The 15,198-nt window shown below is 61.7% G+C and overlaps 1 protein-coding gene across 1 annotated transcript; it reads right to left on the bottom strand.

Moving 5' to 3' along the window:
- Positions 1 to 7,533: 7,533 nt before the first annotated feature.
- Positions 7,534 to 14,290, bottom strand: TBX1 (T-box transcription factor 1). The gene is made up of 8 exons (XM_041003845.1): positions 14,095 to 14,290; positions 12,582 to 12,975; positions 10,662 to 10,763; positions 9,690 to 9,861; positions 9,083 to 9,238; positions 8,563 to 8,630; positions 8,361 to 8,461; positions 7,534 to 8,027 (listed from the first exon to the last, which is right to left on the bottom strand). The coding sequence occupies exons 1-8, from the start codon at positions 14,288 to 14,290 to the stop codon at positions 7,534 to 7,536; spliced, it is 1,683 nt and encodes a 560-aa protein (XP_040859779.1).
- Between the last annotated feature and the right edge of the window lie 908 nt (positions 14,291 to 15,198).

Raw genomic sequence — 15,198 nt, 5'->3', positions numbered from 1 at the left:
ATTTGGGGAGTGAGCCACCATATGTAAAAGCCCTAACACTTGTCTTGCTCCCCTTCTGTTGGTAACTGCTTTTCGGATGAATAGTTAAATAAATCCTTTTTAAAAATAAGCCAAGGATTTGGAAAGACAGACATGTCTCCACAGAAGACTGGCGCCTTGCCACAGCATTTAGTCAGCACCAGCAAAGTGTAAGAGAAAGCTGCCAGTGAGGGGAAGCCACTGTGCTGCAACAGGCCGGGCTGCCCTGGACAGTGCCAGCATGAAATATTGAAGCTCAGGTTTGAGTCCCGGCTGTTCCGCTTTGGATCCAGCCCCCTGCTTATGACCTGGGAGGTCCCAAGGCTTTAGGATGCTGCATCTATGTTGGAGACGCAGAAGAAGTTCCTGGCTCCCAGCTTTAGATTGATACAGCTCCAGCTGCACATCTATTTGGGGAGTTAACCAGTGGATGGAAGATTTTTCTCTCCGTCTCCTTTTTTCTGTAAATCTGCCTTTCCAATAGAAATAAATAAATCTTTTTGAAAAATGCATTATCATTTTCTTAGTTTTAAAAAGCTATATATTTTTAAGATTCATTTATTTGAAAGAGAAAACAATTAGAGACAGAGAGGTTTTTCATCCTCTGTTATTCACTCCCCAAATAATAGCAATAACCAGGGCCTGGTGCTGTGGCCTAGCGGCTAAAGTCCTCACTTTGAAGTCGCTGGGATACCATATGGGCGCCAGTTCAAGTCCCAGCAACTCCACTTCCCATCCAACTCCCTGCTTGTGGCCTGGAAAAGCAGTCGAGGACGGCCCAAAGCCTTGGGACCCTGCACCCACGTGGGAGACCCGGAGGAAACTCCTGGCTTCGGATCAGCTCAGCTCCAGCCATTGCAGTCACTTGGGGAGTGAATCATCAGACAGAAGATCTTTCTCTCTGTCTCTCCTCCTCTCTGTATATCTGACTTTCCAATAAAAATCAATAATAATAAATATTTTTTTAAAAAGACAGTTTTTAAAAAATAGCAATAGCCAGGGTTGGGCCAGGCCAAAGCCTAGAGCCTGGAACTGCTTGGGGTCTCCCTCATGGGTGAGAGGGCCCTAGTGCTTGGGCCAGGTTGCAAAACCTTCTCAGGGAGCTAGATGGGAATTGTAGCAGCCAGGAATCGAACTATAGCGCTCTAATACGGGATGCTGGAGTTGTGAGCCGTGGTTAACCACAATGTTAGCCCCCATGTGTTGCTGACCAAGTTGTCTTACCCAGTCTAAAGCCTCCTGGTCAGTTACATCAGCTCCTCCTGCCCACAGTGCTGGCTGGGTCTGTTCCCTGTCATCGTGGCTTTTCTTGTAGGGTTGTGTAAATGGAGACCCCCCACAGTGTGGCACCTACTGTGGCTGGACACTAGTCACTCTGAAGACCCAGGCCACAGGTGCTGAGTCCTGCTCTGTGTTGTGCCCCACACCTACCATGCGCCTACAGAGGCACGTCTGGGCTGTGCTGGCCCACGTGGATGTGGAGCCCAGGTGTGCCTCTGTTCCTCTATGAACATGCTTGTGGCAAAGCCTTGCTGCCTTCTGTCCGCCCCCCCCCCCAACGTTATCCCCACCCCACCAAGCTGCTCCCTGAAGCTCTGCATAGCTTGCCCAGGTCTCCTGGGGTGGTTTCACCCACCCTCACCCCCAAGGATCATCTTGCCTCCAGCCTCATCCCCAACCCCCACGGAAGCCTGGCATCCTGTAGGTGGTACAGGGGCTTGCTTCAAGCAGAACCTCTGTCCCTCTTGTCACCTTTGACCTGCAAATACTTTCCACAGTGCTACCACAGCCAGAGTCCATGGAGTCCTTACGGAGCCAGTGGCCTTGCTGCCAGGTCCTGGATGAAAACTACAGAGCAGGCAGGCGCGGTTGGCTTAGTGGCTGAATGCTCGCATTGCATGTGCCAGGATCCCATATGGGCACCTGTTCGTGTCCCGGCTGCTCCACTTCCCATCCAGCTCCCTGCTTGTGGCCTGGGAAAGCAGTGGAAGATGGCCCAAAGCCTTGGGACCCTGCAGCTGTGTGGGAGACCCAGAGGAGGTTCCCCAGCCATTGCGGACATCTAGGGGAGTGAGCCATTATGTGGTAGATCTGTCTCTTCTCTCTTTCAGTAACTCTACCTGTCAAACACAACTTTATTTGAATAAGACAGGTGCGGGAGGAAATAGCCTTCACAGAGAAACCAGGGGGCCGAGTGGGAGGGCTTTGAGAAGCATTCCTCCCCTGCTCCAACATCCTCCAAGAGCCTGAGATATTCCACACTCCCTGCCCCTGCCACTTTCTGGCCATAACACCTTGTCAAGATGCACAAATGCCCACAGGCTCCATCTTGCAGGCATCCATGAGAGGGTGGGGCCAGGCATGGCCTCAGGCCTCCGGACGGCAGGTAGTAGCTTGGGGGGTCAGCTCCTCCGTGAGCTGTCAGGGCAGTGCCAGGACACCTGGTGCCTTCTGGGATCCCACTCCAGTACAGGAGCTCAGGGGGACCCCCAGCAGAACAAGACCACTCCACAGGAGCCACTGAGCTCCACCAAAGCCAGGTGCTGCCCTCTCTCCTGGCATCAGACTGTGTGCCTTTCCAACCAGGCGTCCTGGAACCTCTGTGTCCTTGTCCCCCGCCTGGCTCAGCCAGCAGCTTGGGTGCATGGCTAGCTGGCTTACTTTCAGTGCCCCCTGCCCCCTCTTCCGCTTTAGTCTTTCTGGGCAGCCCTCTGCCCTAGACACACACACACACACACACACACACACACACACACACACACTATTAAAAACAAAACAAAAAACGCAGGCAGTGTGTCTAGATCGGTCGGTGAGACTCCAAGGAAAACTGGACTTCGCTTGTTTTTTCCTCGGGTCCAGTTCAAGACTTGCTTTATTGTTAAGCCCAAGAGGGATCATTTGCATGGAAGTAGCCACTTCTGGAATCTGCAACAGCTTCCTGTGCCCCCGAAGAGGGAGTAGCCTCATCCTCCATCACCAGACCTGGCAGGAACCTGCCAGGCACAGGGCAGTCTTGGTGGCACAGGAATTCCACAGAGCTAAGGCTCCCAGGAAAGGGTGGCCAGAGTCCCTGCCTCACCCCCGGCTGTCCCTTACCACCGAGAAAGGCTGGGAACAGTGGCCCAGCTGGCCCCAGGCCTCAGGCAGAGGTAAACACTGCTTGCCCCAATCTCAGCTGCTGGGAAGCAGTCAGAGACCCAGCTTCCATCACCACCAGTGCTGTGTGTGCTGAGATCACAAGAGGAGTGGTCTCAGGGAAGAATCTAGAAATTACTTTCTGTGGGACAAGGTGGGTTTTGAAATGGGAGGCATTTCAAGGCAACGGAGAATTGCCAAGTCCTTGGGACTCTGCACCTGCATGGGAGACCTGGAAGAGGTTCCTGGCTCCTGGCTTCAAATCGCCTCAGCTCTTGCTATTTTAGCTATCTAGGGAGTAAATCAGTGGATGGAAGATCTACTTATTGGGCCATCCTCTACTGCTTTCCCAGATCACAAGCAGGGAGCTGGATGGGAAGTAGAGCAGCCAGGACAAGAACTGGAGCCCGTACGGGATCCCTGGGCATGCATGATGAGTATTCATGCCAGGCCTGTTAATTCCACTGTTAAAAACAAACAAACAAACTGAAATACAAGCCATTTTTAAAAAATGCTTATTTATTTGAAAGAGAGACACTTTCCATCTGCTGGTTCACTCCCCAAATGGTTGCAACAGCCGGAGTTGGGCCAGTCCAAAGCCAGAAGCTCTCTCCGGGTCTTCCACATGGGTGGCAGCTGTAGGAGGCCTTGGGCCACCCTCCACACTTTCCCAGGCACATTAGCAGGGAACTAGATTGGAAGTGGAGCAACCTAGACTCCAGTTAGCACCCATATGGAATGCCGGCAGGGGAAACCTAGCCTGCTGTGCCTGAGGTGGCCAGGAAAAAAGGCAACTGCTGTGCCACTCCTAGTTCCCGTGCAACCGAAGAGTCTCCTCTAGTCAAACTCAGCAAGACCATGACCCCACTTCAGAGCCCCTGAGACAAATAAGGCAAAACCCAGGCATTGCAGTGTGTCTCCACCCCTCCTCCACGGGGGCTGTGTGGCTGGCGTGGGGCCGAGGCGCAGGAAGGGACTGGGGGCCGCTGGAAGGAGGGGATTAAGCACGTCCCTCATGCAGCTGAGAGCTGATGGAGGTTTTCGGCAACCAGGATCCTCCCCGTAATTAGGAAGATCGTTTAATTACTGCTATGGAAACCCCAGCGGCCGGTCCACGTGGGCTGCTTTATACCTCTGCCTGGGCTATTTCCCACACGGAGACCTGGCAGGATTGGGGAAGAGAGGCTTACTCCTGAGCTGCATTGCAGGGGGCCCATCTGGTTTGAGGTAACTGAACAAGTGAGAAAGGGATGGAATCAAAGGCACGATTTGTGTTTTTGGAAATACAGAAAACGTGTGAGATAGTAGCACTAGCGGGCGATGGGGTGGGGCCAGGTCCTGGCTGAATCATTGCGGCCATGTGCACCCTATGCCTGCTCCTGTCCATCTCCCTGGCCCCGTCCCAGCAGGACACAGTGGTGCCTCCTGGGTGAAAGAGGTCAAGACCCGGCCCAAGTGGGTAGCTGGCCTCCTGCAACCTGCACCCACAGGGGGAGGCCAGTGAATGCCCCAGCTCACCCAAGGCCCTCTCTGGCCACAACAGGGGAAACTGAGGCACATACCCTTCACACACACACACACACACACACACACACACACACACACACTTCCTACCCACCCACTTTGAGCTGGCTGGGCTGCTCGGTCACTGCATCCACCAGCTGGCTGACCCCTGCCCCCCATCCGCGGCACAAGGCAGCCATGGCCATGTGGAACACTGCTTTGATCGCCACACACCTGCAGCTCCCAGCCTCATCCTCCCACAAGCAGCTGTCATCACGCAGATCCCACACTGCCCCGGGGTGTCCCCGGGGGTGAGAGGCAGTGCCAAAGGCACCTCCCAGGCAGCCAGGGAGCTCCAGGCCTCGCCCCCCGAGAGTCCCATACTCAGGGTTCATGGTCCGAGCTTGTCTTCTAGGGTTCTAGCCACTGGACATCTGGCCACAGGCTGGAGGCAGGATGTCTATGGACCAACTGGGAAACCCAGCAGAGATGCTGGGGGAGGAGATTGGGGCCCTGGGCAAGTGCACAGGCTCAGGGCAGCGGATGGCAGGGTGCCTTTATGGGGTTGGGATGCCTCCTCCAGGGCAAATGGCCGCAAGCTGGCTGGCTGAGACCCCTAGGGAAAGTGGTTACAGAAGCTCGGCACCTCCCTTAACCCCACCCCTGGCTTCTTCCGCGTCTAGACCAGCAGCTGCCGCTGGGGGGCGCTCACCTCGCACTCGTTTCAGGGGACGCCGGAGACAACGAAGGGCACGTAGGCTTCCCGGCACAGGGGAACTGCTCACCTGCCGGGGGGCGGAGGTGGGGGCTTCAGCAAACGTCACTGGGCACTGGGATGGGGCCAGTAAGAACGTGGGGTAGGCACCTGGCACCACAGGTGACACCTGGATTCTAACTCAGGAGTACCTGGCTCAGCTTCTGACCCAGCTCCCTGCTAACTCCCAAGAAGCAGTGGTGTTGGCTCCAGTGCGTAGGTCCCTGCCAGCCTCATAGGAGATCGGGATGGAACAGGCTTCAGCAGGGACCAACCTTGGCTGTTGCAGCCATTTGTGGGAGTAAACCAGCAGATATAGGATCTTGGTCTCTTCCCTCTGGTCTTCCCTCAGCACAGTTCTTCTCTCCCGGGGTGTTGGGAGTGACATGGCAGCATTGCCTGGCGTGGGCGAATGCCAGGCTGGCTAGTTCTCGCGCTGGACTAGGTGGGGAGGAGGGCCAATGCCACATGGCACTGACTCTAAGGGACATTTGCAGTGGTCAGGCTTCAGAGAGCCACAGAGCTAGCTGGCTCTGCCCCAAGCTGTGTCTACGGAGCTCCGGCCACAGCCCTCCTTCCTAAACTGACCTGCAAAAAGTTCCCACTGCAGACCCAGCCGGGGTTTGCTACTTCACACCACCAGGCAAACACACCCAGCAGGAATGGGTGCGGGGAGGTACGGGTACGGGCAGTTCCCAGTCCAGGACGGACATCTGGAAAAGTCTGGGTGTGTCCTTGGAGAGACGGACGATGCCACGTGGGACTGCCGAAGCAGGCGGCACAGCCAACGTGTGCATTCACATGCCTGCCCGTGCAGACACACAGTGACAGGCGTGGAAGAGCACAGTGGGAACAGAGCCCCGGCCACGTGTGTGTGTGTGTGTGTGTGTGTGTGTGTGTGTGTTTCCCTTGCTGGACCATCCCATGGACCAAGTTCGCAGCCTTGACACTGATGAGCTGTCAGCTTTTCCTGCTTTGGACTCAGGAAGGCAGGGATCAAAGGATTTCTCCACCGCATCTTGGGTGTTGAGTTGATGGGGACAGGTCCCCCCGGCCACCTGGCCCTGGGAAAAGTGCTTCGCACACAGGTTTCCCGGTGACTCATACTCATGGTCATTGTGCCTTTTCCCAGCCTCCCCGCCCCAGGGACCCTCGCCCCCCACCGAGTGCAAAAGTCAACAAACAGGGGAAAAACGGGGCTGGGCCCTGCGGCAGAGAGCTGTGTGCTTTTGTCTTTCCTGGAGCCCACAGAGGTCAAGGGCTTCTTCCTCCTCTCCCAGCCCCGGGGATGGGACAGTGTCCTGTAGGAAAGGACCGTTAATTCCCAGCTTCCATGAATGGGCGAGTAGGGAGAGCAGGTCAGAAACCAGGTCAGGGCACCCCGAGGTGGGGACTGAAGGAGGGAGTTGGGCAACGCACGTGCAGGTGCACACCTAGGGAAGCAGGAGGAACGAGCGCAGAGCCTGGGTTCCCCCACCACCACCACCTGCGTCCTGCGGGGGGGATGTTCCTCTACGGTGCCCAGATCACCCCAACTCACTCCTTCGGAGGTGGCCCCGCCGTCGCCGCCGCCAACGCACGCGCGCGAGCGCGCGCAATCAAGAAAAGACACAGTCAGGCAGCTTGCACAAGAGGCGGAACCGTTTATCAAGCAGGCGCCGGCGCGGTTATCTACAGTATCTACACATATCTACACGTTATCTACACCGCCTGCAGGTGGGCGGGGACTCGCGGGTTTGTCTACACCGCAAATGCCGGCCGGCCCGGGAAGACTCGGTCGGCCACGCCGATAACAATAAATACCACTTCTTCCTGCCTCCGACAGCCCCCCACCCCACCCCGCGCCATCCCGGCGCTTTGGCACTGGCGGGCGTGAAAGCACCCCCACCCACTCCCCGCAACGCGGCCCTCGAGGCAAGAAACCTCACAGGGCCCAGCTGCTGCTGCTGCGACGACCCTGTAGGGCGCTGGGCACAGGAGAGACCCCCGCCCCCCGCGCGTGTCACTGCCCGCCAAAGGGCCTCCAGGCTGGGGAGGGCGCGACCCCAGGCGGCCCTGCCCGGGCCGAGCCGGGGCGCTTATTTCTTGCCTCCGCCCCACGCCACCAGCCGTCGGGGTTCGGGTTATCTGGGGCAATAGTCGTAGGGACCGGGAGGCGCGGGTCCCCCCGACGAGTACATGTTGGCGGCCGCGGCGGCAGCGGCCGCGGCGGCGGCTGCAGCCGCGGCCGGACTCACGGCGGGGTGGTGGTGCGCGTGCGGGTGTGCGTGTGCATGTGGATGGTAGCCGTGGCCGCGCAGGCCGGGCAGCGGATAGGGCGCTGGCCGGCTCTTGGCCCCGAGGTAGTGGTCGTAGGCTGCGGCGGCGGCCGGATACTTGTACGGGTGGTGATGTAGCGGCTCCGATGAACCGGGCGCCTCCAGGCGCAGCTCCGGGTGCGGGGGGCTGGGCCGGCTTCCGGGACCACCGGGTAGCGGGACGAGTCCGCCGGCGCTGCCGGCCCCGGGCAGCGCGGGGCTCAGCACCCGTGCCAGCAGCTGCGGCGGGTGCGCGGGGTCGGCGAGCACGGCCGGGCCGCCCGCATCCCGCTCGAACTCTCGCCGGGCCTCAGCCGCCGCTTCTGCGGGGAAGGAAGCGGGGCGGAGAGGAGGGCCGGGGAGGGAGGGCTTCAGCCAAAGACCGCGCACTCCGGCACCCCGGGGTCCTCCCCCCTCCGGGGCCTGCACCCCTCGGCGGGCGGCGGCGGCGGGCGAGGCGCGCGGGCGGGGTGGCAGCCGTCGGGCCGGCCGGGCGAGTGCGCGCTTGCCCGGCTGTTGCGCAACCCGCGCGCCAAGGCCGCGAGCAAGCCGAGGGGGCGCTGGCAAGGCCGGGCGTGGCCGCCGGCGGCCGCCTGGGGCGCGGGGCGGGGCGGGGACCCAGGGTCTGGACCCCACACGTCCTGGAAGCCTACCTTTCTCGGAGCCATTGGGCTGCGTAGGAGAGGCCACGGGATTCCGCGAGCGCGCGAAGGCGCTCATGAGCGGCAGCGCACCGGGCCGGTGGTTCCGGGGCCTGCGAGAGAGCGAGGCGCGTCAGGGCGGCGCCCGAGTCGGGCGCACCGGGGAAGGTGCGGAGAGGGCTAGGGTCCGGGGAGACCGCTCTGCACTCCTCACCAGTCCTCCGGGTCACAGTCGCGGAAGCCTTTGGCGAAGGGGTTACTGGCGATCTTGAGCTGCGTGATCTGTGGGGAAGTGAGCGTGAACTGGCGGCCTCACGCGCGGGGGGCTAGTGCTAGGGGAGTGTGGGAGAGGCCCTAGCCACGCCGCCGCCCTCTTAACAGCGCAGACCTGGGGAGAATATAGGTCTCTCCCTACACCTTTGCCGTCCCCTGGGTGAGCGGGGATGCATTTCCTCGCAGAGGTCCTGAGATGAGTTAGCCGAAGGGACAGACGCCCTAGGAATCCCGGGAAGCTTCTGGAACGGCAACCCCCACCCCCGTTGTTTCTGGAACGGTTTGTAAGAGAAAACTTGCGAGTCAAACAAAACTTTTGCCAGTCGTGGGATTGCTGCTGTTACAAAGGTCGAGGGGGCTGAAGGAAGGGCTCATGCGTATTGCTCAGCCCGGAGTGCTGGTGCCGGTCAAGCCCCCCTCCCCGCCAAGGGCTTCCTTCCCTCTCCCCCACGGGTGCTCACCCGGTGATTCTGGTAGGCGGTGACCGCGGTGAAGCGAGTCTCTTCGAATACAAAGGTTTTGAAGTTCTCTTCCGCGTATTTCTCGCTGTCTTTGCGTGGATCCACATAGACCACGTGGAAGCGAGGCTGGTATCGGTGCATTGAGTTGAGGATAATCTGGAAGGCAAAGTGTGTGTTGTTTAATTATTTATTTTATTTTATTTTTTTTAGGGGAAGGGGCTCTAGTGGAGGCGGAGGATAGGAAGGCTAGCACCTCTACCCACACCCGCACCCCAGCCAAGGAGCCACCAAAGCAGGCCAAAATGCTCTGACTCCAGACGCCCTGGGGACGGCAACCGAGGAAGGACACTCCCAAGTGGCCAGGGATGAGGAGTTTTGGATTCTTTCCTTAGGTCCTGGATGACACTTGGAGCTTTCTGCCGCCTTGCACAGCCCCCCACCCTTCTCTTTCCTGTTAGTAAGCCTCCTCCGGTGGGCACAATCAGAAAGGAGGGAAGGCTCTCTGTGGTCAGCCCCAGGCCCCTGTCCAGCGTGGCCCTCACTGATAAGACGTGGGGGTACCCAGGACAGCCCAGGTGCCCAGCAGACAAAGAAGGGAGGTACTCACGTGGCCATTGTCATCCAGCAAGTTGTTGGTCAGCTTGAGCTTGTCGAAGGACACGATTTGCTTCATCCACTGTGCGCCCTTGGCTGGCGAGTCGGGGTGGTAGTGCACCCGTCCCGGCGTGGCCGGGTCCGCCTTGCCAGCCACCAGCCAGGAGGAGCTATGGAAGGCATACCTGTGACCGGCACCGGAGCAAGAGGGTCACGCCAAGCTGGGCCTCGCCCCACTTGCTCCCCTGTCCTGGTATTGTTTGGCAGGGTGGGGGGAGTTTTCCCACCCTGGGGAACTGAAGCCCTCCAGGGTTACCCAAGCAAGTGCCCCTGAGGAGCTTGGAAAGCCAGAAAACAATACAAAACAAAATAAAACAAACAAAAGCCAGAAGACACCCACTGGTCCCGGCCTTACAGCCAGAGCCAAGCCCCGCTGGAGCGGGAGTCGGGCGCCTGTGGCTCTTATTTCGTTGCATGCGGGTCTGGCAGCCCCAGGTGCTGGGACGCAGGCGACAGGAGCCTGGATGTGGCTGTGCCTGTGCCCGCAAGCCTCGGGCACAGGGCGGTCCACAATCGTTTTTTTATTAATTGCTGTTAATTGTCCCAGCGGCCCGAGGCCCGCCCTGCATAATCTCTCCCAGCCACCCCACCTTTCCGGCCCAGCTCTGGGACCCAGCCGTTCCCTGGGGAGGGGGGAAGGGGACGAGGCCCTTTGGAGCCTGTCTGGTGGGAAATGGGAGGGGGTCCGGAGCAATGGGGCAGAGGGGAATTTGGCCCAGGTTGGCACTGTGGGGCTGGAAGCTCAAGGAGAGGGGAGGAGTGGAGCAGTGTCTAGGTGTTTGGTACTAAGAGCAGGTGGGAGAAAGCAAGTACCCCGGAAACCCTGGACATTGAAGGGCTCAGGTGTGGTCTCCAGGGCAGTCCCTCGCCGCTTCCCACGGCTCCCTTCCCCAGGTCCGGGCCGCGGGACACCAGGCCGGCTCACCGGTAACGTTTGTCGTCCACTGGCACAAAATCCATGAGCAGCATGTAGTCCGCCATGGGGTCCATGCCGAAGAGTTTCACTTGGAAGGTGGGGAACATCCGCCTGGGGGGGGTGTTGCAAATGGGCCCGGGGTCACTTCGGGCTGCCCTACTTTGGCCTTGGTAGGGATAGGGGAATGAGGGGGGCTCGACAGCCCTTCTTCCCCCAATCCTTTCCAGCTCAGATCGCTACATTCAGCTGCTCCGACCTGAGCAGGCCCCTTCCCTGCTGTGGCAGCGGGTGAACTGGCTAGTGCTGCCCGCCCCGGGTCGGTAGACCCGCCTCAGTCATCTCTCTTATCTCGGCCACTTCCTCAGCCTCTCTCCGACCACCCGGCCTCGGCCAGCAGCAAAGAACCACAAGGAACACCTAAGATGCTGGTGGGAACTGCTGCCTCGCCAGCGGAGTCTTTCCCCAGCTTGGCCTCAGCGGTTCCCGGCTCCAACAAAGTGAAACCGGGTCTCCGAATAGCCTGCGTGTCCCTTCTTCTAGCTGGGTCCGCAGCTGCCCCAGCCCCTCCAGAGAGCCAGAGACACCTCCCAAGCCCAGGGACAAGGGTGTCCATAGTTCCAGGCCTCTTTCGGGCCCTGGTACCCTGCCAGTCTCCCTGTTGGCATTTCGCAAAAATGCAGGCCTGCCAGACAGCGGGTGGTCCTCAGCTGACAGGTTATGCCCTAGCCATGCCCCATCAGCCCCTCCCCAATTCCATCTCCTTGAATGGACTCCAACTCAGCAAACTTGGGGGAAACAAAAAGAACTGCTACAGTTTGTGCCTCGTGGGCCTTCAGCCTGATCGCTGGACAATGGGGCCACCAGACTGGGCTCCACTTCCCCCAGGTGGGCCAAAGCTAGGGGACAGGCTGCCACCTCCCCTGCCACCTGTGCAAGTGAGACTGTGGGGTCCTGGGGTGAAGGTGGGCAGGGAGCTGACAAGCGAGCTCCTGGTGAGGCTGGCCTGGCCCACCGTCCTCAGGGTACCCTGGTGCCCAGGGACAAGCTAGGAAGAGAGCTTCCAGAAAAAAACAAAAAAATAAAAAAACAATCCTCTAAGCTGCCCAAGCTGCACACAGACCCTGGGCTGTTCCAGGAAAGACTAAGAAACATAAGCTACCACAGTCGGTGGCTTTTGCAAAGAGCCCGTGAGCTTCCCTTGGGCCCTGCGGACACGGAACTGTGTGTACTGTGTACAGTACACACAGCTCGGCAGCACCCGCCATTGTCTGCCGGTCACCTCGGGTGCATCGGCCGAACTCGTTCTCGGCTTCTCAGCTCTTCAAACAAATACAGCCCAATGGCCTGGCCAGGCCAGGCGGTGCCCAAGGACCCTTCAAGTCACCCGTGCATAACTTAAGGCCCCAGAAAATCGGGGTGGCAGCCTCCTCTCAGCCCCTGACTCTATGCGCAGGGGAAGGACAGGGGAGGGGACCTCCATTCTCTCATTGTCTTCTCCTCCCACTCCCACAGATCGTCCAGACACACAACTGCCCCGGCGCGGCGAGCTGCTGGATCTTGCCCGCATAGACTGAACTCGGCAACCCAAGCCGAGTTACTTTGAAGTGGGATCTTCAGGGAGACGGCGGGGCGGCCCGAGTGGAGTGGTGAGTGGTGGGTGGTGGGTGGGGTGCGCGTTCCGGGCCGGGTCGGCTGCAGCTGCAGATGGCACAGAGCCGCCGCTGGTGTCCCCCCCCCCCCCGACACGCGCGCGCACGTTGGGCTGCAGCCGTCGCCCGAGCCGGGAGACAGCGCGGGAAGCCAAAGCGGACAGCCGGGCCCAACTGGGGGACCCCCTCCCAGGGCCAGCACCGTCTGCAGGTGGCCAGGTCAGACCCCACACCCGGGGCCGAGGGGCGCGCACGGAGGGAGGTGGGGGGGTTCCCTAACCTGCCGGCCTTGGTGACGATCATCTCGGTGCCCAGCTGATTGAACTCGTCCCAGAGCGCCTTCATTTCCAGCTGCACGCTCACGCTGGCCACCTTGGCGTTCTTCTTCACCGGCGCCTTGGCGGCGGCCGCGCAACTAGCCGCAGGATCCTCGGGCTCGGTGGCGGCCCCGGCGGCCGGCGCGAACGGGTAGGCACGCGGCGGCGGCGGCGGACCCGGGGCGCCGGGGGCGGCGGCGGCAGCGGCGGCGGCAGCAGAGGCGGCGGCGGCGCACGGGTCGTAGCGCGGCGGTGGCGGCGGCTCGCGCGGGCCGTACGGGTCGGCGCCCGGCGACGCGGCGCCCGGGAAGCCCCCCGCCGCGGCCCCCAGGCTGCTCAGGCTGCTGGCCGTGAAGGCTGCGACGTCGCAAAAGTGCGAGAGCTGCGTGAGCCACGGGCTCGACACGGCGGAGATCATGACCCGCAGCGGGGCCGCCCCGCCGAGGTGAGCCCTGGCCCCCCGCGCCGCGGCCCCGGAGTGGCGGGCGCTGCGCTGCGCTGCGTGCGCCCCGGGCCGCGCCGCCCCACACCGCGGGCAGGGCCCCGAGCAGCCGCCCCGCCCCGCCCCGCCCCGCGCCGCCACCTCCCCACCCCCCCACCCCGGCCCCCGCGCGCGCCGAGACAATGGCCTCGCTCCCCCTCCCCCGCGCCGGCCCCGGCCCCTCCCCCCCGCCGGCCCCCCAGCCCAACCCAGCCCGCCCGCCCGCTCGCGGCTCGCTCGGGCCCCGGGCCCCCGACCGCCCCGACCGGCTCCCCGGAGCGCCGGGCCGGTGCGCGGCCCCTTGCGCGCCGTCTCCCACGCCCTTACCTATTGTCTCGCCCTTGCGAACGCTGCCTCGAGACCCCCCCTCTCCTCCTCCCGGCCCCCCACCTCTTGGCACACCCCACGCTGCTTTCTGTCCACTGCCTCACCCCTCTCCGTCCTCCCTCAGTCGACCGCTCTCCCTTATCCTGTTCTGTCATCGGTGGTTTCCCCCTTTCTTAAAAAATAAACTCTTTAAAAAAAATTTTTTTTGGATCACTTTCTGACTCGCTCGGGTTTTTCCTTTTCTTCGCTGTTTTCTCTTATTCCCTTCCTGTTTTGTGTTTCTCTGTTTTTCCCTCCGATTTCTTTTCCTCCCTTTTGCCCTCTCCCCTTTCCTGCGGGCTGTGCTCCCACCGCTCTCCAAGCTTAGGGCCACCTCCCATTTGGCCTCCACTCACCCTCCTCCTCACCCTCTTCCTCCTCCTCCTCCTCCTCTTCCTCCTCCTCTTGCTGTCTCCGAAGCTGGGCCCCCAGGCTGGTGGATGGGTGGGTGGCAGGCTCTGGGCGGGATGCCCACCCCTTCCTGCCCCCTCCCAAGGGGCAGCCTGGAGCTTCTTTTGCCCCCAAGGACTTCCTTCTACCTACCTTGCACCCCCGGGTAGGAGTCCCCCCAATAGCCCAGGCAGGGGGTCTGGCGGACAGGCCTGTGTGGATCCAGGCAGGACGCTCACCTTCCATGTCCCTGGTGACGGTGCTGAAGTGCATCCCAGCCGGGGATCCTGGCGGCGGGCAAAGTTTGACTCGGTGGTCAGAGACTCTGGGACCCCTGTGGGCGGTGCCCTGGGCAGCGGCAGCGGCCTCGGCTGCAACCAAAGAGGCGATGCTGAAGGCGCTGGCTCGGGGAGACAGCGGGCTCCGCGAGTCCATAGGCGCCCGGCGGCCTGGCCGGCGCCGCCTCCGACTGCGTGCGCCCAGCCGCCGCACAGCGCCCAGCCCAGCCCACGGGGGCCGGGGGCGGGAGCCTGCGGTGCCACTCACAGCCGCGGGCCTCCCGAACCCAGGGTATTATAGCGTCAAGGAGGCCCCCCGACTCTGGGACTGGTGGCGACCGAGCGGCCCAACCGCAGAGCACCCTGCAAGTGCCCAACCCTGGCCTGTGCGCCTAGGGACCTCCCGCACCCGTGCCCCTTGGCCCATCCCGCAGCGTCTGCTCCGGCTGCCCCACAGTCCCAGCTTCTGCAGCCCTGGAGGATAGGCCGCTAGGTCAGGGGCACCCAGCTCTGTCAGAGTACTTGGGAAGCTGCCCCCACCCCTACCCCTCGGGACGCTGCCTGGACCCAACCCTGCCCCTTGCCTATGGCCCCTCCCGCCTCCTCCTCTCACCCCTACCCCGCACCTGGGTGAGGGGAGGGCAGCTTGGGTGGACAGCCCCAGGGGTTGCAGCGTCCTTAGCAGGGTGCCACCAGTCCAGAACCCAGCCCAGCCAGTGCTCCAACCGTCCCCCTCGGGTCAGCTCACTGCCGTGGTGGCCAGGGGACGCCAGCCGAAAGGGGACGCCGCCCAGGCCGCGCAGCCCCCGGGAGCCCGCGCGTCACGCGCACCCGTGCGCACTGCCCGCCTCTGGCCAGGCCGACTTTACATCCGGAGGGGTGGGCAGTGCCCGCTCCTCCGACCTCCCCGCGCCGGGCCGCCGCACCGGCCGGGGGCGGGGCCTGGCCTGGCTTGGGCCGGGAGAAAGCGAGCAAGTGAGAGAGAGAGAGGGAGAGAGAGCCGGGGGCACGTCGGAGACGCTCAGGCCACCACCGGCCGCCACAGAGGGACCCTTCAAGCCTTGG

Source organism: Ochotona curzoniae, unplaced genomic scaffold, assembly GCF_017591425.1.
Source record: "Ochotona curzoniae isolate NIBS_2020 unplaced genomic scaffold, NIBS_Ocur_1.0 scaffold_274, whole genome shotgun sequence".
Classification (NCBI taxonomy): domain Eukaryota; kingdom Metazoa; phylum Chordata; class Mammalia; order Lagomorpha; family Ochotonidae; genus Ochotona; species Ochotona curzoniae.
Note: the sequence above shows the minus strand (reverse complement) of the source record. Positions and strands in the feature narration are given on the sequence as shown.